General features: G+C 44.0%; 1 protein-coding gene across 2 annotated transcripts in view; it reads left to right on the plus strand.

Annotated features, from left to right (window-relative positions):
- The window catches only part of LOC137427970 (homeodomain-interacting protein kinase 2-like), a 262,675-nt gene that overhangs the window by 126,774 nt on the left and 113,190 nt on the right, over positions 1-22,711 (plus strand). For both annotated transcript variants that reach the window (XM_078776683.1, XM_078776686.1), the window contains exon 5: positions 20,669-20,755. In XM_078776683.1, the coding sequence (XP_078632809.1) occupies positions 20,669-20,755 (87 nt within the window). The remainder of the gene's footprint in view (positions 1-20,668; positions 20,756-22,711) is intronic.

Below are 22,711 nucleotides of genomic sequence, written 5' to 3' on the forward strand. Positions count from 1 at the left end.
CCCATGGCGTTTTTGGAAATAGATTGGCCATCTCATGCTGGTGGCCTCGGCAAATTCCCTGCACGTAGATTTTACATAGATGTGGATTTTTAGTTCTATTAAAATAAGTAAACCCTTTGTATTCGCAAGTTCCACGAATTCACGAATTGGTAGATGTATACCAATTCGTAGTTCATGATCCATCGACTTATCGTATTCTCGAATTTGTGAGCCCTCATCACCATACCCAAGTGTCACTTCCCCACCCACTGATGCACGTTGATGTTGATGCTGTACAGTACTGTATTTGGTTTGCCTGCGCAGTGTGGGCACACCACTCTGGGCACCCATCCCTCCTGGTCCTTCCACCTTACAATGGTTCCCGAACCTCAGCACCTCTCGTCTCACTATCGTGAACTTATGCTATTTCTTTGCTTAGTAATTGCCCTTAAACATGGCCTCTAAGTGCAAGATAAATGGGAAAGGTGAGTATGCTAGAAAGTGAGAAGAAAGTAATGAGCTTGAATGAAAATGTGAATGTGTTAGACAGGCCTTGGACGATCCTTTGAAGAATCATCATTCTGAATGCCCACGATGCCATTATGTGACTTAGGTAGGCCATAAAAGACCACCACGTAATCGTGTAGTGAGTCGGTTAAGGCGAATCCTTTCTGGACAAGCAGTATGAGGTTACAGCCAGAGAGTTGGCCAAAGTACAGATAGTACATTGGGTGTGCCAAGTCACTTCTTGCTCAAAGCCCATCCTGCGGATTTTATCTCCAGCGAGAACGGGTTTAGTTCCTTGGGACAAAACTGTTCCCCTTATACAATATATACCATGTGATCTTTGGGGAGGGGAGTTAGCCTTTCCACGGAGGGTTATGCCACTTCGCTAGAGGGAGAGGCAGGGGAGAAGGAGGGGGGAATGAAAGCACTCTGGAGAAGAGGGGGGGAGTGGGTGATTTAATTGAGGAGGTTAAAGGGGTCATGATTTTCTTTGACTGCATCAACAATTGCTTTAGGTTTAACTACTCAAATCTGTTTTAATGAGGCATTGCTTTCTGAACAGCATACAGCTTTACACACAATCAAAAGAGAAATTTTGACGAAAGAATGAACCTCCTGATGTATATATATATTCTCAAAGGTGTATTACAGCAAGTTATTTTGGAAATATCTTTTACCAACGTTAAAATAATGGCTTTCATCCAGCAAGTGCAAAAGTCTCAATCTGCTAGCATGTTAAAGCACTTAGCTGTTGTTTGACAAGTTAAATTGCTGTGCATAAATTGTGGTTGGTTGCAAGCCAGAATTTGCTTTCAACACCACTTGCAGTTCCACTTTGAAATGCTGTGTTTGACAGTTGTTGTCCATCCGTTACTTTTAAAAGTATGGTTTGACAGTGTGGTTTCAAAAATCTGGCTCTTATTCCGTCAGCATCAACAACAAAATTCCATCTGTAAATAAATAACTGCTTTTTAATGATAATTCAACTTAGTTTAACACTTTTTGTGATGCAGAGGAGTTGAGTACTTCTCTGCTTGAAAAATAAGACAACATTTTACTCTGATTGTGGTGACTTAAATCCATTGGCTTGAAAACAGCAGCACAAACAAACAAATGCACCCGATCGCCTGGTTTTGAGTGAGTTAGTAAATACATAATTTGGAGAAGTGGGATGCCAATTTATGTGGTTTATCCATGCTCTCACGTTTACATTTGTTGTGGCAAAACTTACCCAATCAGTGTGCCACATGTCTATCAGGCTCTCAAACAGCAAGACCCATTTTACTACAATTACAAGCCAAAATTATATATTTGCCAGAAACACCCACTCACGATGGGAATGGCAGGTGTGGGGTGGAGTGGGGGAGGGGACTTTAAGTTGAAGGTTGCCAGCCGACTTCGTATAACGTTCCCATGCACACGCCAATAGCATCCGGTTTTCAAGATATTCTGCCCAGTGGTGCAAGAGTGCATTAGCAGGTATGATAATTATTCACTGATATGATAATTCACTCACTTCATACATATATTTTGGGTGAGGGTAATAATTTTGGGTAAGATAATGATTTTGGGTGAGGGTCGACTTGAGATGGGTGGGGAATAGCTGTCTGGAAGACCTGGGGGGAAGAATGAGATTGAAGGACGTGTGGAAGGTGGTACCACAGATGGAGAAAAAGAGGAAGAAATGAGTGGAGGTGAGCAGTGCTTCTGGATTTAGGCAGTTTCACTTGGAGGGAGTAGCTGGTGGTCCACGTGCGTCGTACAGCTACATAGGGGGGACAGCACGGATAGGGAAGAGGGTGTAAGACCAGAAATGAGGCGGAAGAAGGCAGAGAGACCACCAACCTGTCGGCAATGGCAAAGTGAAAGGCCCGTAGACTCGGCTTGATCGCAAGAGATTCCAATGATCTTGAAAGCCTTGGTTTCCACGCTGTCAAGCCGAGCAAAATGTGAGCCAGTGGAGCCAGCACAGAGAGGAGAGCAAAACTCCATCAAGCTGTGGAGCAAAGCCTTGCAGGTGGATAGTTGCTCAGGTGTGCCAAGAAAGGGCTTTGTATGATTGAGGAAGCCCAGTCAGCATCTGGCTTTGGAGGCCAACTCTAAAACGTGGCCCGCCCAAGAGAGATCACGGCTGTGAGTGAGACCCAAGAGTTTGAGTGACTGAACCTCTTTGAGAGGGTTGTTGAGAAAGTGGAAGTGCATTTGCCATGCAGTATTTTCAGAGAGAGAGAGAGAGAGAGAGAGAGAGAGACTGACTTTCTTCCTTTTATTACAACAGTGAAAAGGATCAGTTATGTACAGTCACAAAGAAAAAAAACCACAATAACTAAAATGGTCTCAAGGAGAAATTATTATCAAATCATCATCATCAAGTTTGCATATGACATCATTAAAAACCCACTTTTCTTTAAAACATGTTAAATTCTTGTTCATTTTAAAAAACGGTACTCCAGCTTTAATCTTGCACTTACAAGAGCCTTAAAGGTGAGCAGTACATCATATGAAGAACCAGAAACGTTTCCCATTTTTTCTTCCTGGACTTGTAAGTTGCAAACTTGGCCTGACCAATTAAAAAGTTCATTAAAACCACATTCCTAAGGGAAGACGGTCCGAAAACACCATAAATAAAAACATTGTAATTGAAGAGAGAACCGAGTTTCACAAAGCGTTCCTGGAGAAAGGTAAAAAGAGGTTGCAATCGTTCACATTCAAGGTATATATGCGATAAAGTTTCAACAGATGCACAGAAAGAGCACAGATTAGAATTGGCAGTAGAAAACCGGTTCAGTAAAACATTATAAGGTAAAATCCAGTGTACAAGCTTCCATTGAATATCTCCAACATACTTTGGAGTAGGCAAGAGATAAAAACTTCGCCAATTGGGACAGTTGGGGGATATTTCTGGTTAAAAATCCCGCCATCGGAGCCTCGGGTGCTCAGAAAATGTTTTTGCATATAAAATTTTAACGTACGCGTTGTACAAAGTTTTCTTTGGAAAGGAAGGAAGGGATAATGCAGTATCATCAGGGCTGTTCAGGCCAGGGGACAGATTGAGTGGCGGGCTGAAGACAAGGAGTTCAGGGAAGTCACCTGTTGTTTCCTCGGGGGAAGGTCCAAGTTCCTCGCAGGTACTACGATACGTTGTGGATATCCCTTGAAGGAACCGAGAGATGATCCTGACAGATTTTATTCCAGTTTTTTGTGCCACAGCAGCAGCACTCAACCAGCAGCTCCCAGACTGTAATGAGGTCTTTTACTCACAGCAGCCTGGCATCAACAAAACGTTGAACGAGTCCCCTATTATTTAAGCTGTTTTCCAGGAAGGGGTTGTAGCATAGGGGTTCATTCAACAACATTTCCATGTTGTATGTTGCCATTTCACGGGAAAAGGACAGGGCTTGCCAGGCGTTCATCACCCCTTGGTAAAAGGTGGGCAGCAAGGATAAATCGATTTGATGAGGGTTCATCAAGAAAAGTTATCGGCAGTAGCCCAGCTTGCATGTAAGCTGCAATATGCAGTTAGCCAGAGGCCTCCAGAGTAGGGCTTCATCTCCATATTTAAGTTGGCGAACGATATGAAGCCCGAAGACCATAATCCGACTGCGGATGTCAATGAGACCTTGGCCACCTTCAGTAAGTGGTAAGTATGCCACGGTGGGTTGGAGCCAGTGTTTCCCACTCCAGAAAAAATCGACAATGCTCTTTTGGAATGTGATAAGAAGGCTCCCGGGCGGTTGTAGGCATATCATCTTATGCCATAGCATAGAGGCGACAAGATTGTTAATGACAAGAGTTCTTCCGCGGTAAGAAAGATGAGAAAGAAGTCCTTTCCAACGGGCTGGTTTTGCCATTACCTTGTCCGGTAATCCGACCCAGTTCTGCTGCTCAAAGGTGTTGTCTCCTAGGGAAATACCGAGGTATTTGATGCCATTTTTCTGCCAGTTCACTCCTTCTGGCAGGACAATTGGCGGGCAATCTCCAGGTCCTATCCAAAGGGCTTCACTCTTCTTCCAGTTCACCTGGCCTGAACAAGCCTGACAATGTCTTTAATGCCTGAGCCACCGCAGTGACATCAGCATTATTTTTTCCATAAATACAAACATCATCTGCATAAGCAGAGACTTTTAGCGGTGTGGTAAGAATTGATCCAGTGAAGCCAGAAATGTGCGTACGTAATTGGAGCAGAAGTGGTTCGATGGCAAGAGAGTATAAAAGTCCAGATAGCGGGCAACCTTGCTGTACTCCCCGTTGCACAGCAATGGGCTACACAATACTTGATTACTTTTAAGAATACTGGATATATTACAATACAAAAGCCTAACATATGAGATAAAAATAGGCCCAAAACCAAAATTCTCCAAAACTCTAAAAAGGCACATGTGGTCAATACAATCAAAGGCTTTTCCTTGGTCAATGAAAAACAGACCAACATTCTTGTTAAGATTGTTACAAAACCGAATGGTATCACGGATAAGAAAGACATTATTAAAAATAGTACGTCCAGGGATACAAAAGGATTGATGTTCTCCTATTAGTACATTCATAAAAGGTTTCATTCGATTAGACAAGGCTTTGGCTAAAATTTTATAATCCGTACATAAAACAGAAATAGGACGCCAATTCTCTATAAGTTGAGTGTCCGCTTTCTTCGGAATTAAAGTGGTGACTGCTCTCCGGCAACTCCACGGCAGTTGTCCGTCCTCTAAACATTCATTCAATGGCGTCCCAAAAACACTGGAAAAATTCGCTAGTCAGCCCATCCAGTCCAGGGGCTTTATCGGGTTCCAAGGCCTTCAAGGCAGCGGTGAGCTCAGGTAAACTAAGAGGATCCTCCAACTGCTGCTTCTGATCCTCCGCCAATGTTGGAAGGTTAGAAATAAGTTCAGATATTGCCTCCTGGTTAATGTCATGCCGCATAAACCGTTGTTTAAAATGTTTCCGGGCACATTCCCTGATGCTGCCATCTTCATAAAGGAGTTCCCCATCATGCAGCAAGCGTGTAATCACTGACGAAGAGGCCCCCCTTTTAAGGCTGAAGAAGAATTTGGTTGGAGCATCAAAGTCGTGTATGTACCTCATCTTCAGGCGCAATAAAGCATTTTGTGCTCGCCTTTCAGATATGGAATTCAGTAAGGCCGTTTTTCCATAAATTAGCTGCCTCATTTCCTGGTAGCTCACACTTGCAGTTCCCTGGAGCTGTTCCTGTAATTCCAGGATTTCATCTTCAAGTAAGGTTGTGGGTTCTTTTTCGTCTTGAACACCATACGCACAATATTGTTGGCAGAACAGTCTGATGTGCGTTTTGGCATTATCCCACCATTGTCTGAGGTTTGGGAAATTCCCTTGGGAGGCAACCAGGATATTCCAAATTTCCAGAAAAAAGTCCTTTAAGGTACTATCATCAAGTAAATTATTATTAAATTTCCAAAAAGCACTCTTGTGTTTCGGGCAGGGGGCAGAAATTTTGAGAAATGTTGCGCTGTGGTCCGAGAATCCTGATGGGCAAATTTGGGATGACAGAACAAGGCGTTCAAGTGGAGGATTAACATAAAACTTGTCCAAGTGAGCAAGTACAATATTATTCTGAATGCATCGACACCATGTGTATTGCCTGATTGATGGGTGCTGTAACCACCATATATCTGTGAAATTCATTTGTTTTAAAAATTTGGTGAGGGGGGTTGTGGAGGGAGGATGGGGCTCTGCACTGTTCCTGTCTAGCTGGGGTTGGAGGGTGCAATTAAAATCTCCACCAATACAAACATGATTGTCTTGGTCTTTTCGGGCATTTTGGCTGTCGAGGGAAGTTAGGTGTGTCCCAAGGTTATTTTAAAAATCTCGCCGAGCTACAGGCATACTTGGGGCATAGATATTAAAAATAGTATAAAATTTTCCACAATAGTGGAATTCTAGGGATGCTAGAGATCCCTTTTGTATTTCGTTAAATTTAAGCAATGAAGGTGAAAAGGAAGGGCTAGAATTATTGCGATACCACCTTTACGGGAGTCACTGTTACTAAAAAAGGAAAGGCCAGGGAAGAGCCTACACCACTCTGCGACACAGCAGTCGTTGGCATGGGTCTCTTGTAAAAGGGCAATGTCAACTTTCTTCTGTAATAAAAAAATCCCTTACTTGAACTTTACGGACAGAGCTACATCCTCCGTTAATATTCAAGCTACAAATCGAAAAACTCATCACAAACACATGGAGGAGTGACAACCACTCAATGTTTTGATAGCAGTTCATTCTTAGCTTTTTGTATACACTTCTTTAACCGGTGACGTTGGGAGGAATTGAAATAAAAAACATGGGGCCGTTTTACCATCAATCTAGCGGAATGTATAAAATCAGGTAGCTCCGGAAAAAAGGTTCCTATAACAACATTCCTTTTTCGGAATGTGCCCTTTTATCTCAGAAACCTTTTTATCTCAGAGGGAGGGATTGGAGGGGTTCCTTCTTCCTTAAGGCCGCCATATTCACTAACAGAGTTATCTATATCAGATGGCTCAGATGATGTGTCATACTGGTTTTCATCATTTACTTCCTCACCGTCATCACATCCCTCCACATTATCGGATGGGGCAAAGTCCATAGAGGGAGGGGATGGGGAGGCAGAGAAATGAGCCATCTTCAGGGGAGGGGAGGGGGAGGTACTAATTTTTGCGGATCAACCATATCAGTTTCTAGGTCAGTAGACAAGGGCGATAATTCATCCACATCTATGTCCTCCAATACCGAGAAACGATTTTCTGTGACGAGGGACAAATCTGGGGCAGGGGGGAGGGGCTGTCGTTTTTCAGTTGTGGGTTTTTTTAAAGAGATGACCGTTTTCATCTGTTGTTTGCAAATGTCTTTATCCTTTTGGGCAGACTAATTGAAACTCGTCCTGGTTAGTGGGGAGAGATTGCAGGGGATTGGGGGGAGATGGGGGGGGGGGGGGGGGGGAGGGAGGACGTAATCATCGGGGGAGGATTTCCATCGGCTACCTCGGAGAGAGAGATAGGATCAGTTGTAGCAGGAAACAAGCTGTGATTTAACGATGTCGCCTGGGGGGTGAGGTCTATTATTGACAAGAGATGGCTGCAATTAGTTCCTGCAGTAGAGGGGGGGGGGCGTTTCAAGGGGAAGGGAGGGGGGTATGGCGGGGATGCTTGGATCGGTGGTTGGAAGGCTTGGGTCGGTGGTGGGAGGGCTTGGGTCGGTGATGGGAAGGCTTGGGTCGGTGGTGGGAGGGCTTGGGTCGGTTGTGGGAAGGCTTAGGTCGGTGGTGGGAGGGCTTGGGTCGGTGGTGGGAAGGCTTGGGTCGGTGGTGGGAGGGCTTGGGTCGGTGGTGGGAAGGCTTGGGTCGGTGGCGGGAAGGCTTGGTTCGGTGGTGGGAAGGCTTGGTTCGGTGGTGGGAAGGCTTGGTTCAGTGGTGGGAAGGCTTGGGTCGGTGGTGGGAGGGCTTGGGTCGGTGGTGGGAAGGCTTGGGTCGGTGGTGGGAGGGCTTGGTTCGGTGGCGGGAAGGCTTGGTTCGGTGGCGGGAAGGCTTGGTTCAGTGGCGGGAAGGCTTGGGTCGGTGGTGGGAAGGCTTGGTTCAGTGGTGGGAAGGCTTGGGTCGGTGGTGGGAGGGCTTGGGTCGGTGGTGGGAGGGCTTGGGTCGGTGGTGGGAAGGCTTGGGTCGGTGGTGGGAGGGCTTGGGTCGGTGGTGGGAAGGCTTGGGTCGGTGGCGGGAAGGCTTGGTTCGGTGGTGGGAAGGCTTGGGTCGGTGGTGGAAGGGTTTGGATCGGAGGTGGGAAGGTGGGGGGCTTGCTTATTCCCAGTTCGGAGGGGAGGTTGTACTTGTGGAGAGTTCTCTTTTCGGGGACAGTCATGCTTAACATGCCCAAATTGTCCGCAACCAAAACATTTCAAAACGTTGGTGGACACGTAAACTGTATATTCATTCTGTTGATGCTTTAATTTTACTATAAGGTTTAAATCCTTCTGGGAATCTTTTAAAATCATAAACACTTGCCACCGGAATGAGACCACGTGTCTTAAATCGTTGTTCTGTGACCCGAAGGGAATCATGGAGATACGAGACACGATGGTACCATATCGGGATAACTCTTTAATTAATACATCGTCGGATACAAATGGGGGGCAATTGGATATCACGACTTTTATTGCTGGGCTATCAAGTGGGGAAACCATAACAAATAAACCTGGATCGATTGTCAAACCCTGTTCGACAATTTGTGGGACACAATCCGTGTCGGACAGAAAAATAACGATCCGCTTGTTCATCCGCAAAGCGGCAACAACCTTGTCGATCCCGACAACACGACCGGTCGCGAGGACAAAGTCCTCGACACTAACCTCACGTTCCGGAGGTACACAAAAGAACCCGTTCTTACGGGTCAGGCTCTGAAAAGCCATAAATCGAGACAGTGCAGCTGCCATGCTGGAACAGCTGCACTTACAACCCCTCTCCGACTCGGGGAGAGTGAATATATAATATAATCTTCCCTACCCAAACTCCGGGGATGGGAAGTAAATAGACCGCTCCGATTTCCCTAACTTCGGGAAAAAATGGGGGGGCAACAAAACAAGCTGAAGGAAAGATAAACGAAAGGAAAAAAAGGAAATAGAGGTTTAAGATGAAAGGGCAAACACCGATAGGGCGACGCCCAAAATCGACGAACCCTTACCAGCAATCGCCCTGTGCTCTCCGGCTCTCTCTCTCCTGTCTCAACATATATGGGAATCACGGGGAAAAAGAAAAAAAAACCACAAACAGACACAGGACACAGAGGGGTGAACGGGGGTGCGGAAGGAAGCACCAACACAGAGCACTCGCAGGCCTCCACAAGCAGACGCCATGGCAGTACGACCAGCATACAAAACGGCCAAGAGAGAGACAGACAGACAGACAGAGACAGACAGACAGACAGACAGAGACAGACAGACAGACAGAGACAGACAGACAGAGACAGACAGACAGAGACAGACAGAGACAGACAGACAGAGACAGACAGACAGACAGAGACAGACAGAGACAGACACAGACAGAGACAGACAGAGACAGACAGCGATTCCTCAGAACTGAATGACGTATTCCAAGTGTTTCATCAGATTGTGATTTTGTCAAAGTCTGAGGAGAGGGAAAAGGCTGCTGCCTGCCTATCTATCAGAAGGATGAGCGATGACACGGCAGAGATTGGAGTCAGCTATAAAGAGGGTTTATCATAGATGAAGATTAGCAATAAGATGGGGCCGAGAACACCTCCTTGGGGTACTTGGAGAGTAGAACCTTGACATGGAGAGTAGAAGAAAGGGTTCTGTTGAGAGTGGAGGATGTCAGTAATCCAATAGCGGAGATGGCTTTGGATTCCATAGACAGACAGTTTGGAGAGCAGGTCGGGATGCCAGACTGTATCGAAAGCTCAAGATATGTCAAGAGATATGGCCCTGATGTCATGCCAGAAATTGAGGGCCTCCATCCATTGTTGGGAGAGTAGAAGCAGCATGTTCAAGGTAGAGTGACCAGGACTGAATCCAAAATGATGATCTGAGATGAGGCTGTTGGATAAATGGAATGACTTCTTATGATAAGTCTCCAATTTCACCTAAAGTGTAAATCTAATTTGGAGATAGCCTTCCTGACTTAGTAGAACGTTTCAGCACATTCAGAGTAGAGCCAACACTTTTGAACTTGTTTTGTCCAGCGGTTTAGGAGAGTATAAAATGCAGAGCACATGTAAATTGGCCAAATAGTTTACAATTCTTGAAGGTTTTCATGCAGAGATACTATCCTAATACTGTAAAATGCTGGTACTTGTAATACACTCTCCTGCTGGGAGCAGTGCTACATGATACACACCCACATAGAGAATTTGCATCGTTTCTTCCCTCCAGAATCCCTGCAACTATGAATTGTTTTTAATGCCTAAAACCTTCCCCGGAACATCCCAAGTGCAACCACCAAATTTCAATTCATTCCGTCCAGCAGTTTAGGGGAGTGCATACAAGTCTAAAACACGCACGCACGCACGCGCGCGATGATGTCGATACGCCCCCCCACTAGGGTGCATCAAACGCCCTTAGGTTCTTGGATTTTAATGTCTATTCTCTCAAATGTTACACTTGTTGGTAGAAGTATGTATGCAAAAAATAAATGAAATCAGAGGTGGTCCTGGGTGTCCACCGGCCACTTTTATATATTTAGGGCCATTTTCGGGGCCGCACTATGTAAAAATGTTTGATTTTGTTATTTTACACCCAAACCTAGTCATGTTTGGTATCAAATTGAAGGTCTTGATGAGAGGAATACAAATATAACAATTTTATGCAAAAAACGATGGTTTGATAATTAGTTTGTATTTTTACATGAATGAAATCGGAGGTCTAATCGTGGGTCCCATACTAGTAGTCTAATAATATCCTTTATTTTCTTTCAGATGGCAGATAAGAAGACCAGATTAGCAAGTGCCATTTTTGGTCTTGGCAATGCTTTTACAGAAGCAGATGGTACATTGACAGGAGTCCGCCTCCCAACTTGCCGGCAGGTTCTTCGATGCGTGATGTGGTACATCCAGAAAGAAATATGTGAAGGCAAACAAACTCAGCCACTGAAATGGAAATCTGCCAGCATCGTCCTTATCCAGCTGAAAAAATTCTACACTAAAGCAAATATTCCTATGCTTTCAGACCATCAATGCTGCAAACTAATACTTGACCTTCTTAATGACAATAACAAATTGCGTCAAATACCTGTTTCTCGCCGAGAATCTCCAAGCACTTTGGCTAAGTTGCAAACCATGAATGAACGTCTTGATAAGACCTTTGGTGTATGGACAAAAGATGCAATGACAAACATTAAGAATGAGGAAGATAGAGTATTTTTAGAGTCAATGAAATCTGACAGAGTAGCCTCATTTGGTGGTGTTGACAAGAAGAAAGTTGATAAAGATCATAGAAAAGAAAAACGCCTCTTAGCGGAAGCTTCAAGACGAGAACGTCATGAATCATCCAGTGTACAAGAGATGACAATTAGTTCTGTATGCTCTGATGATAGTGACTCTGCAGATAGCTTGGAAGAAACTGAAGAAGAGGCGATTCCAGAGTTTCAAAGGAAGCGTAGTCACCACAGATCAACATATGCAGGTACATCTGCCTTTATTCCTCATGATATTCTGAAAAGACATTCAGTTGTGTCTGTTGCTACTCGACTAAACATAACTCCTGTTCAACAGGTTGCGCTCACCAAAGCTGTAATTCAAGAGGCAGGAGGTGATCCACGTCGTGTGGCCAAGTCGTACTCAACTGCTGATAAGGCTCGACGATCAATAACAAGTGCTATCGCCAAAGATATTCAAGAAAATTGGATCGCCCCAACAGCTGCAACACTTCACTGGGATGGCAAGCAGATACCAACGCTCACAAACAAGAATGTCAAGGAAGAAAGATTGCCAGTGTTGGTTGGGAATGCCACTGATGTAAAGCTACTGGGGGTGGCTAGATATCCTCCTGGAAGTGATAGGTCATCAGGTGACATCATTGCCGAGCACACTTACACGTATCTACATTCATGGAAGTGCAAACAATCAGTTGTCAACTTATGTTTTGACACAACAGCATCAAACACTGGACACGTTACAGCTGCCTGTGTTACCATTCAATCAAAACTGGACCGTGCTCTTCTGTGGTGTGCATGTCGCCATCATGTTGGAGAGGTAATCCTGGATCATGTGTTTGACGTTCTCAAAATTGAGGCATCAAAGTCTCCAGAAGTATCTTTGTTCCAAAAATTCCAGAAGAATTGGGAACGCATATCGCATGCAAAGAATGAAAGTTTAACCAAAATTGACATTTCCATGTACAATGACTATGCACAACAGCTGCTTTTATCCTGCAAAAACAAGGTTTTAAGCACAATCCGCACAAGCGCTTCATACTGTAGGGAAGACTACAAGGAAATGGCACAACTCTGCCAGGTAGTCCTCGATGATGATGTCACAAAACAAGGAACACTCCACAGACCAGGGGCCATGCATAAAGCAAGGTGGATGTCAAAGATTCTTTATTCCATCAAAATATGCCTACTTGAAGAGCAAATTTCTCTACTACCTCGAGGAACTGTAACAACACAACATCAACAGAAAAAACTGAAGGAGTTTGTTGTTTTTGTTGTTTATATTTATTGTGATTGGTGGCTCATATGTCAGTCTGCTTCAAATGCCCCATGGTTTGATTTGTGCTTTTACAAGACTCTGCTCAACTATAAAGCTGTCAACTCAACCATTTCAGTCAGCGCTGTGAAAGCCTTTGATAGACATTTGTGGTATTTAACCCCAGAACTGGTTGTTTTGGCACTGTTCAGCAATGCAATTCCTCAAAAGGATCGTCGTGCCCTTGCAGATGTGTTACTGGCCATACAACCAGATGAAATGCCAAGCACTCCAAAACACCGCTACGGTTCTGGATATGGCAAACCGTCATTTCCAAAAATTACAGAAGCGACAACCCTGGCTGATCTTGTGAACGAGGACTCGTGGTTTACAGTAAACCTTCTTCACCTAGATATGACCTTCCTAACAGAGGATGTTGACACTTGGCAGAACAATGAGCACTTCAAGGCAGCCAAGTCCATTGTGGATGGGCTTAATGTTGTGAATGACCCTGCGGAGAGAGCAGTAAAGCTCGCAACTGATTTTGTCTCAACTGCAAGAAGAGAAGACCACTTCCAAAATCTTCTTCAAGTGGTTGAATGTGACCGCAAAGCGAGGCCAAATTTGCGGAAACGAGCAAAGTTGGAGTAGTGACATTGGCGTTGTGCTTAATAAATTTTCAAACTTTTAATCAATGAAAGTACAATACTACAACACTGTACTACAACTTTGTAATATGAAGAACGATTTTGGTTAATTTTACATTGACATGTAAGGTTGTTTTAACTGTTTGATATTAGGCATTTAGTAAAAGTAGGACTTTACTTTTGTATATAGGTATAATGGTTAATTTTACATTATCTTGTAGTTAATTTTACATTATCTTGTAAAGTAGTTTAGCTGTGGCCCTAAATGGCCCTAAATATATAAAAGTGGCCGGTGGCCACCCAGGACCACCTCTGATTTCATCTATTTTTTGCATACATACTTCTACCAACAAGTGTAACATTTGAGGGAATAGACATTAAAATACAACAACTTTTTGAAAATCATGGGGCGTTTGATGCACCCTACCCCCCACGTGTATCTGCCCAAGAAGTTCTGATGACTTCGGTTTTAAAGACAGTTGAGAGAATCCTTGAGAGAAGTTGCAACATTGGCGATCGTTGTGGAGGGTGTGCCCGAGAGGGATCTCAGAGCGAAATCGGCTTGTGGCCTGTGAATTGTGGCCTACGAATTGGCCTAAACTTGCGGCCTATGAGCGACGTTGCGAGGCGGACCGAGTTACCAGCATGACCGCCGGAATCTCGAGTGGTTTTGCAGCTTATGCCCAAGCGGCGAACATCGAGGGAAAAGCGAACATCAAGAGAAAGATGAACGTGGTCCGTTGCCGATTGAATCGATGCTACGAGGCGGGTCGAACCGCTGTCACATCTACCAAGATCTTGCCATTCTGGAACCTCTTCCCTGAAGGGAGACATCAAAAAGAGAAGGACGAAGGAATTATACTGTCGTGTGGATCGCATATGGGCCAGACTTACGTGGGATACATCGTGGACCCCGGAGGTGAGGGGTCTACAGTGGAGCGGGGGAGGGTGTCATTGTTGAGGATGGAAGGGACTGTGAATGAAGAATGAAGATGGAAACATGAATGCCCGCAAAGCGCCACTAACACCGGCGGGAAGGTGGAGCTGCTGGACCGGCTTTCGAGAGGAGAGGGTGTCGCCTCTGTGGGCAGGCATTATGGCATGAATGAATCCACCATTCACTACATATGGAAAGGCGATCCGAGAAAATGTCTAGGACCAGGACGGCAGGTGGGAGGGGATGAGAAAATGTCGAGCGCTGTACGGAGCACCAAGGTGGTGACCCAGGTCCAGGACGTTCACATAGAAAGGATGGAGAAGACGTTCAGTGTATGGATAGAGGACAATGTGCAGAAGAGCATGCCTTTGAGTGGACATCTCATTCGTGCAAAGGCGAAAGGTATTTACGATAATCTGGCTGGCGCAGGTGGTGCGAGCATGTGTGACGGGCTGAGCAATGACGGTATGAGCAGCCCCAGTTCATTCACAGTGGATGGTTTCACTGCTTCAAGGAGTGGTATGTCTCAAAAATGTAATGCTCACAGGTGAATGTGCCTCCGCAGACCACTGTGTGGCCAAAGCGTTCTCTGCTCAACTTGCAAAGTTGATCGACAAGAAGGAATACGTCCCAGAGCAGGTCTTCAATACAGACGATACCGGCCTCTTCTGGAAAAAAAATGCCCATGAGAACTTTCATCTTGAAGCACGAGGGGACAGCATTGTCATTCAAAGTCTGGTGTCTGGTGAAACAAAACCTTGCGTTCAAGTTTCTCCTGCTCATCAACAATGGTCCTGGCCACCCCATGGACCTGGATGTGGCTCACCTGAATGTCCAGGTGATCTTCCTGCTGCCCAACACCACCTCTCTGATTCAGCCTGGATGAGGTGTTGCAGGACATGTGGGCATTTGCCAACAGTGCCAGAAGTCGATCCGGTCATGGAGCGTTCCTCAAATTTAAGAGGGGGTTAGATGACGTGATGCTCCCATACAAAGAGCTGCACAGAAATCTCTGCCTGTCTGACAGGCAGCTCTCCATCATGCATTTCTTCTGCCTTTGTCCCTCCACCTCAAGAGCATCCTCACCCTCTTCCACCTCTCCTGCCTTCCCTCAGTGCATGACTCAGCATCCTCTCCAGCAACCTCACCTGCCTCTCGTGCCTCGCTCTCAGTGCACGACTTATCAGGCCCCTCAGTACCCTCACCTGGGTCCTCTTTAGACTTCGAGGAGTTCACTGGATTTGCGTTGTCGTCGTCGTCGTCGTCGTCGTCGTCGTCGTCATCATCATCATCATTTGTGAAATACAATTTTGAAATGGTACACGTGGTTGTTTTTTTTTAGTTTCATGGTATGGTATGGTTAAGCACTCTTAATAAACTGTAATCACATTCCTTCAATAAATTGGAAGGCGTACCTGGTGTTGTTGTTTTTTCGCTCACCTGGAACAAAGTTTCCGGAGCTTATGCGATGGCACGTTGTCTGTCCGTCAGTCCATAAACACTTGCAACCTTTTCTCCGAAACCGGTGATGGGAGTGCGACCAAACTTGGCACAAATTATATTTGTTCTGTTGTGACTAAAGTTTGTTCACGGCATTAAAAAAAATCAGGGTCGAAGGGAGTATACGGGAGTTAAAGTGGATCCAGGTTTGACCCCCCAAAATAGGTAGGTATTTGCTTTCTTCTCTGAAATTACACACACACAATTTCGATGAAACATGACCACAACCTTTACGTTATTATAACATTTCTGTGTTCAGGCCTCGAGTGAGTATGTTCTTATACCCTGCCGACATTTTTCCTGGTAGTGATCGAGTAATCTGTTTTGTAATTGTCATGCAGGAAATATTTAAAAACATATTGCATTGAATTTCTACGGGCAATGCCGGGTATTTCAGCAAGTATGCTATAATTACTCAAGTGCAGTGTGTTCCAAACTAGTGCAGAAATTTAAACGTTGTTTGCTTACTGCTAATGTGAAGTAAGAAATGAAACAAACAAGAAATATTCGACATAACGTCGAGTTTCCCATGGTGACACAAATGCTGAACACAACATCCAGCAATTGTGCATCTCAATGGTGTATATACATACTGTCGTGCTCTCAGGAGAATGCAATCCATTAGCTTGCAGGGGACATCAGGGGGAATGGGCTTTGCGATGGCTTTGCAGATGTTTTCCTTGAGTTATTTGAGTGTTTGTGGTTTTCTCATATACACCTGTTCTTTGATGTAACCCCATAAAAAATAATAATCTGGGGCTGTGTGGTCAGGGACCTCGGAGGCTTGTGCTCATTACTGAAATGTGAAATGACTTGCCCAGGAAAGAGGTAGTGTAGGACAGCCATTGTTTCTCTTGCTGAATGATACATAGCACCATCTTGTAGGAACCACATGGCTTCAGACATATCTTGCAGCTTTGGCTCCAGGAAGGGGAAAATATTATTTCTTAATTATGTATACAGTACAGTACTTGTATATATTGAAAAATATATGAAACATTGGCATGTCTTCGAGGATTGTGAGCATATTGTTTGTTGAACTTTTATACCACATTTTGTATGTACACATACATGATACATGCTCTCATTTGCACATAAACATGGACATGCACCTACACGCACATGCACGTAAGTACATACTGCACACACACACACACACACACACACACACGCACACGTACAAATACACACACACCTAAATTGTTACAAGTGTTATGGATCTGTCACTTCCACCTTTGTTATTATTATGTACTTGTAGGATGTTTAGTTTCAGGTAATATTGTTGTTAAGATTTTTGTGTGAAATGGAGATGACTTTAGTCAAAGGTAAAAGTAAATGTTTGTGAAGGAAAAAGGAAGATGCGGGGAAGAGGCCGGAAGAGGTGAGAGGAGACGGTCATTGGAGAGATACAGCCGTAAGTCACATTGAGACTGCGAGCGGACTTTTTTGATATTGGTCGCGAATGACATTGGTCGAATGAGCCCGCGACATCGTCATATATTGCGATTGCAATTAAACCTGCGTCTCAGGTTTTATAACCAAGCATGAGTTATTGTTGGAGGGAAAGCAAGCGCCTCCATTGCAGGCTGATTCACCATTTTGTCATCGAAGAGACTGTCCGCTTGGTGCATCTTGTTTTGTCATTGGGATTCCCATATCGACATCATCATGTTGATTGCCGTTGGTTTCCATATCGGCTCAATTCTCATATTGACCTCTCATCTCGTAACTCCTCATTCGCCGCCGTGCCGATAACTGCCTGTTCTCGTCGTTCTGCATGACTTCGACCCTCAACCAGCGTGCACAGACTTTGGGGAATGTTACATTCCACTCACATTTGGCGTATCCTGAGTTTATTGCTTTGAGAGCATTGGGGAATGATGGTACCATCATATGTATTGTTCATTTGATGCAAGTGATATTTTCATTGTACTTTCATTAAGAGTGTTATTATTGTGTATGTGAGAGTTCTTAATACAATTACTTGTTTGTTCTACACAATTGCATTGGTGTGGTTTTACCATGGTTTATTACAACACTCAAAATAATATATCTTTCTGCCGCGTTCCCTCTCGAGACTCTGAGGGGAATCGTATCTAGAGTTTGGGGAGGTAACACGTAAAACAAGGGAACGAAAAGTTGCATTGTGGGTTTGTATATCTTGAGGCATCATATGATAGGGTCCCAAGGGATCATCTGAGATGATCATGTTCCAAGGGATCATCATGTTGGTGTCTGAGAAAGAAGGGGGTTCCTAAATGAAATGTGGGGTTGTGTATCTTGAGGCATCATATGATAGAGTTCCAAGGGATGTGGTGTGTTGGTGTCTGAGAAAGAAGGGGGTCCCTGAAAAGACTGGTAATGATAGTTGAGATGATTGATGTATGAGTTAGCGAGGGCATCAGTCACAAAGTAGCGAAGTAGGAATTGTTGCTCCGAGGCGTTTGAGTGAAAGGTAGGATTACATAAATGGTGAGCTCGAAGTCCTTTCTGTTTTGTGGTCGTGATAGATGTGTCGAGTCAGGTAGCAAGAAGAGGGTAATCCTGAGAAATGTTTGCAGATGATTTTGTGGTGATATCAGACACTGAGAAGGTACTTCAGGATGGAATGGTTGCACAGCTGGAAAGTGGGGATAAACATGGCTCAAATAGTTTCTACTTTAGAAGGTAGCGATGATTTTAGTGAGGATGATGACCAAAGAATTCCAGGCAGGCTGCGGGCAAATATTTTATTAACTGGAATGTGACAAATTGTCCTCTAGGACTGAGGCCATGAGGAATTAAGAGGAGAGATTTCCACCAAGAACAGAGATGTGGATGCTTAGAGCGCTGATTAGGAAGTATCTGAAGGAAAGGAAGAGAAATTAAGGATCTGAGGAGTTTGGTAGGAATAAGGGGCGTTGGTGGAAGAACATGGGAGACACATCTGTGCGTTGGTTGGGTCATGTTCTCAGAACGGAGGAGGGAAATGCACTCATGTATAGGCCTTTGATATGGATGCAGTTGGCAGGAGGAAAATGGGAAGACGAAAATTGGAGTGGAAGGAAGTGGTGGTGGACAGGAAAGAGGTGGGGTGCAAAGTGAGGATGTTTGGGATGTATGTGTTGAGAGGGAACACTTGTGTGGCTCCCCACAATAAGACTGCATTAATTGTGTCTATTAAAGTTGTAGATATACACACAAGCATACGTTTTAATACTACTTTAATGGTCCCAATTATTGCCACCTTATTGTGGGGTCGGCTGGAGTACGTTTCTTTTTAGACCTAATCCTTTTAGGTTTGTGACGGAGTTTGTGCAGGAATTTTGAATCTGTTCAGAGTGTGGCAATAACACATGTACACTTCATGAAAGGCACTGTGGGATATTTAATGTCCACTGACTAATGCTAGCAGACGTGACCTGTACAGCTTAATGGCCATCCGAGGGACGGCACATTTTTGTGATGCAACACACGGTCTATGAAGCATCAATCCGACAGTTTATAGTCAGGTCGGGAATTGAACCCAGATAAGACAGCTCGGACAAGTGCACTTCCTCCATACCAATATTCTCCAGGACACACACACACACACACACACACACACACACACACACACACACACACACAGACGCACTGCTTTGTGCATTTGCTGACATCATAGTGAAATATCATTATTTGACACAATGTCATTTATTAAATTTACTTTGCTTCCCCTGCTTTTATGATTAATTGAATTTACTATTCTCCATACTGAGTCTGCAGGTTTCCAAGAAAGGCAGAGGAATGTAGATTTACAGCAATTATTTTGTTGTTTGGCCCAATAAAGTGACATTTCCCAAGCATGAACAAATGCTTCCGTAATGAGAAATCTTCTTGATCATAATAAACCCCCAAAGTGCATCGCAAATGAAGTTTGCATAACAGAGGTCAGCACCAAGATAAATGCAACTGCTTGTATTTTAATTTAATTTTGTTTTGTTCTCAGTGCTTTGAAGGCTCGTGCTCAAAAGCACAAAGCATTCAGTTGTCACTGCAAAGGAACGCTTGACGGCATCAATGTTCTGCTGTTAAGCCGAGTGTGCCTAAAGACGGAGACGGCTCGCAGGCGCACAGCTGCCCTTGCCATCAGGCTCATAGATCTGTCTGTTCTTGCCCACCCCTTTTCCGGCTCAATTGCTTGTCCCGCACAATTCTCTCCACGCAACCTCGACCGTTCATCTCTCCGCCCTGCTTTACAAACTCCATTTAATGCCTGCACCATTTTCCTTCTTTGCACGTTGCCACGATAGACCAGTCAAATGTGTCGTATTCTTCATATCCACAGGCAAACAGAACTGATGCTTTCAGATAACGCCTGCTGGGTAAGTGATAAGCAGGCATGCAAGTCGATCAAAGAGTTTAGCCTGTTTTGTTAAGCTGTACCATCTTACGAAAAGAAGAAACAGCTGACATGAAAAATGTTTCACAAGGTACACTGTGTGGTTTCCTGGGATAATTTTAAGCAAATACGTGATGTCTGTGAGACAAAGTGCTTGTGTGTTGTTAAGGCTGAGATTTGTGCCCATGGTGCTGTGCGTGGATAACTATCTTACCACCGCGGCACTCTGCACAGCGACCTAAAATGCACCCCACCCAGTCTGGTCTGTTCGTGCTTCTCAAGATAGCATCCTGTTTAGCATTTTGGGCCTGTTCCTGTTCTTAAATATTTGAGTTCCACCAGAAAGGCCGTTTTAGGATGACTCCCATACTGTTTTTTGTCAAGTCTGAGCACGTATTTATCTGTGCGGATTCCACATTGGTTCCTTGATAGTTAATCTTCATGTGCATAATGATGCCTATATGGTGGAGGTATGCGCCAATTCATTTTGGCCGTTGCCTGCTGAGAGGGTGATGACCTTGTCACGCTCTGCGGATTGAATGCCTACAGCCACTTGAATCTATCTTCCCTTCTTCCCCCCGCCCCCCTCCCAAATCTATGCACACAGACACCAGAGGAGCATGAAGCAGAGACCCGAATTAAATCAAAGGAAGCACGGAAGTACATCTTCAACTGTCTGGATGACATGGCACAGGTAGGGAGACAAGAAAGCAAAGCGGAGACAGTACTTTGCATTTATAGTGGGTTTGTTATTGAATCTTTGATGGTGTTGACCGTGACAAATTAAAACCACAAAATGCGGTAGTAAAACTTATCATTGGTACACTCTGTGGTGACCATTTTGGAATGCCGAATCGAAAAAATTAAAGCACTGAAAAAGAGACGAACAAAAAAAACAAGGAAGGAAACCTCTTGGAGCCGATTTTCTTCCACGCTATTTTGCCTCCTGCTGAGTATTTATCTGTTCAATGTGGAAAAATTCCACCGCCGCTGGCTGCTTGATTACTCCAGTGCCAATGTGTACTTTATTTTGCTTTTCGAAAGCCTATAAATTGCAGAAGATATGGCGAAAACAAGTGCAAAGTATTTTCTCCGTTGCCCCTGATCCTACCTGTTTGTCTATTCTTAGTGCAGTCTGGGTTATGAACAGTGTAGACTTTCAACCTTTACATTATAAATGTGACATTTTAGTGTTCTTGAAGGTGCTGTTTGTTATCTTTTTGTATTCCTGTGTTTTGTATTCACAGTTTTAGATTGTAAATTTGATTATTATTGTTGAACAACATCGTTGTGTTAATCTTCATCCCAATTTGTCCTATCACTAGCAAGGGTAACCAGCATTGCCCGTTGCTGTTCTAATCTTGCTGGCATGTTGAATAAATCAATTTTTTATGGGGGCATAAAACACTTCTCGACACCCACTAAGGAAGGAGTTGAGGGATCATTTAATATTACGTTTCACATAGAACTTAAATTTTCTTATTATTTGCCAAAAACACTCCTCGGCACTCACTGATGAACCTCTGAAAGTTTGACGAAGATCCGTTTGGCCATCTCTGAGAAAAATGGGGACACACAAACACACACACAGACAGACAGACAGACAGACAGACAAACCTCTTTCTTATAGTATAGATAATTAAATTACTATTTTTCCTGGGACTTAGAGGTTGGTAGGATAGCCTAGAGGTCTGCACACTCTCTTTCCTCTGAGCTGTTTAGCTTTGATTCAACTCTCGACCGAGCTACAAACTGTCATCCTGTTGCTTTGCATTCAGGGCGAGGCATCAGTGTGTGATGTCCCTCAGATGGACGTTAGGCCAGAGGAAAACTCTGCCAGCACATGTTGTTGGATGTTTTTAATCTTTAATCGGTGAAGCCGCTTCAATATTTGGCTATGTCCTTCCTTCCATCCATCCGTTAAAATGAAGAAGAAGAATCTTTCTAACCCCCTTCAATATTTGGCTATGTCCTTCCTTCCATCCATCCATCCATCCGTTAAAATGAAGAAGAAGAATCTTTCTAACCCACCTTGTTTAATTCAAAAGGGTTCTAAAGTGTAGGTTCTAAGAGGTTCTAAAGGTTCTAAATTTATCAAAGTTCTAAAGGAACTAAGAGGCTCGAAAGGTTGAATTTAAAGGGTAATGGCAAAGGCTTCTAAAGGGTTCTAAAGGGTTTCGTTCATTTGTAGGCATTTTCATATTAAAAATGCAAAACTGAACCGCTTCTTTTGGACACAGGTGCGATTTTTTTTTTTTAAAGAGTAGGCTAGTATCACTGGCATCTTGGCCAAATTGAAATTTCCTGCCACTTCTACTTGAACGTCAGGTGTGACCTGCTGGTTTATGAAAATTGTGGCCCAAAGATGTTCTCCGGCTGACACCGCAACAACGTGGGAATAACTCAAGCCATTAAAAGTCCTCACCGTTGTCTAATGCTTCATGTAGAAGCTATTTCTATATGCAACACACTGTTTTGGGTTGAAATCAAAATTACAAAAAAAATTAACTACTGTGATTTTAAATATATTTATTTATTTTGAACATAGTTTTTACTTTAAGTTCTATGACAACATTTTTTCCTCATATTTATCTTTTAAATGAAAAACAGCAATGTCTAACTGGATATCTGCGATCACAAAGTGATCACC

The sequence above is a fragment of the Myxine glutinosa genome, chromosome 1 (genome assembly GCF_964187855.1).
Source record: "Myxine glutinosa chromosome 1, kmMyxGlut1.1, whole genome shotgun sequence".
Taxonomy (NCBI): domain Eukaryota; kingdom Metazoa; phylum Chordata; class Myxini; order Myxiniformes; family Myxinidae; genus Myxine; species Myxine glutinosa.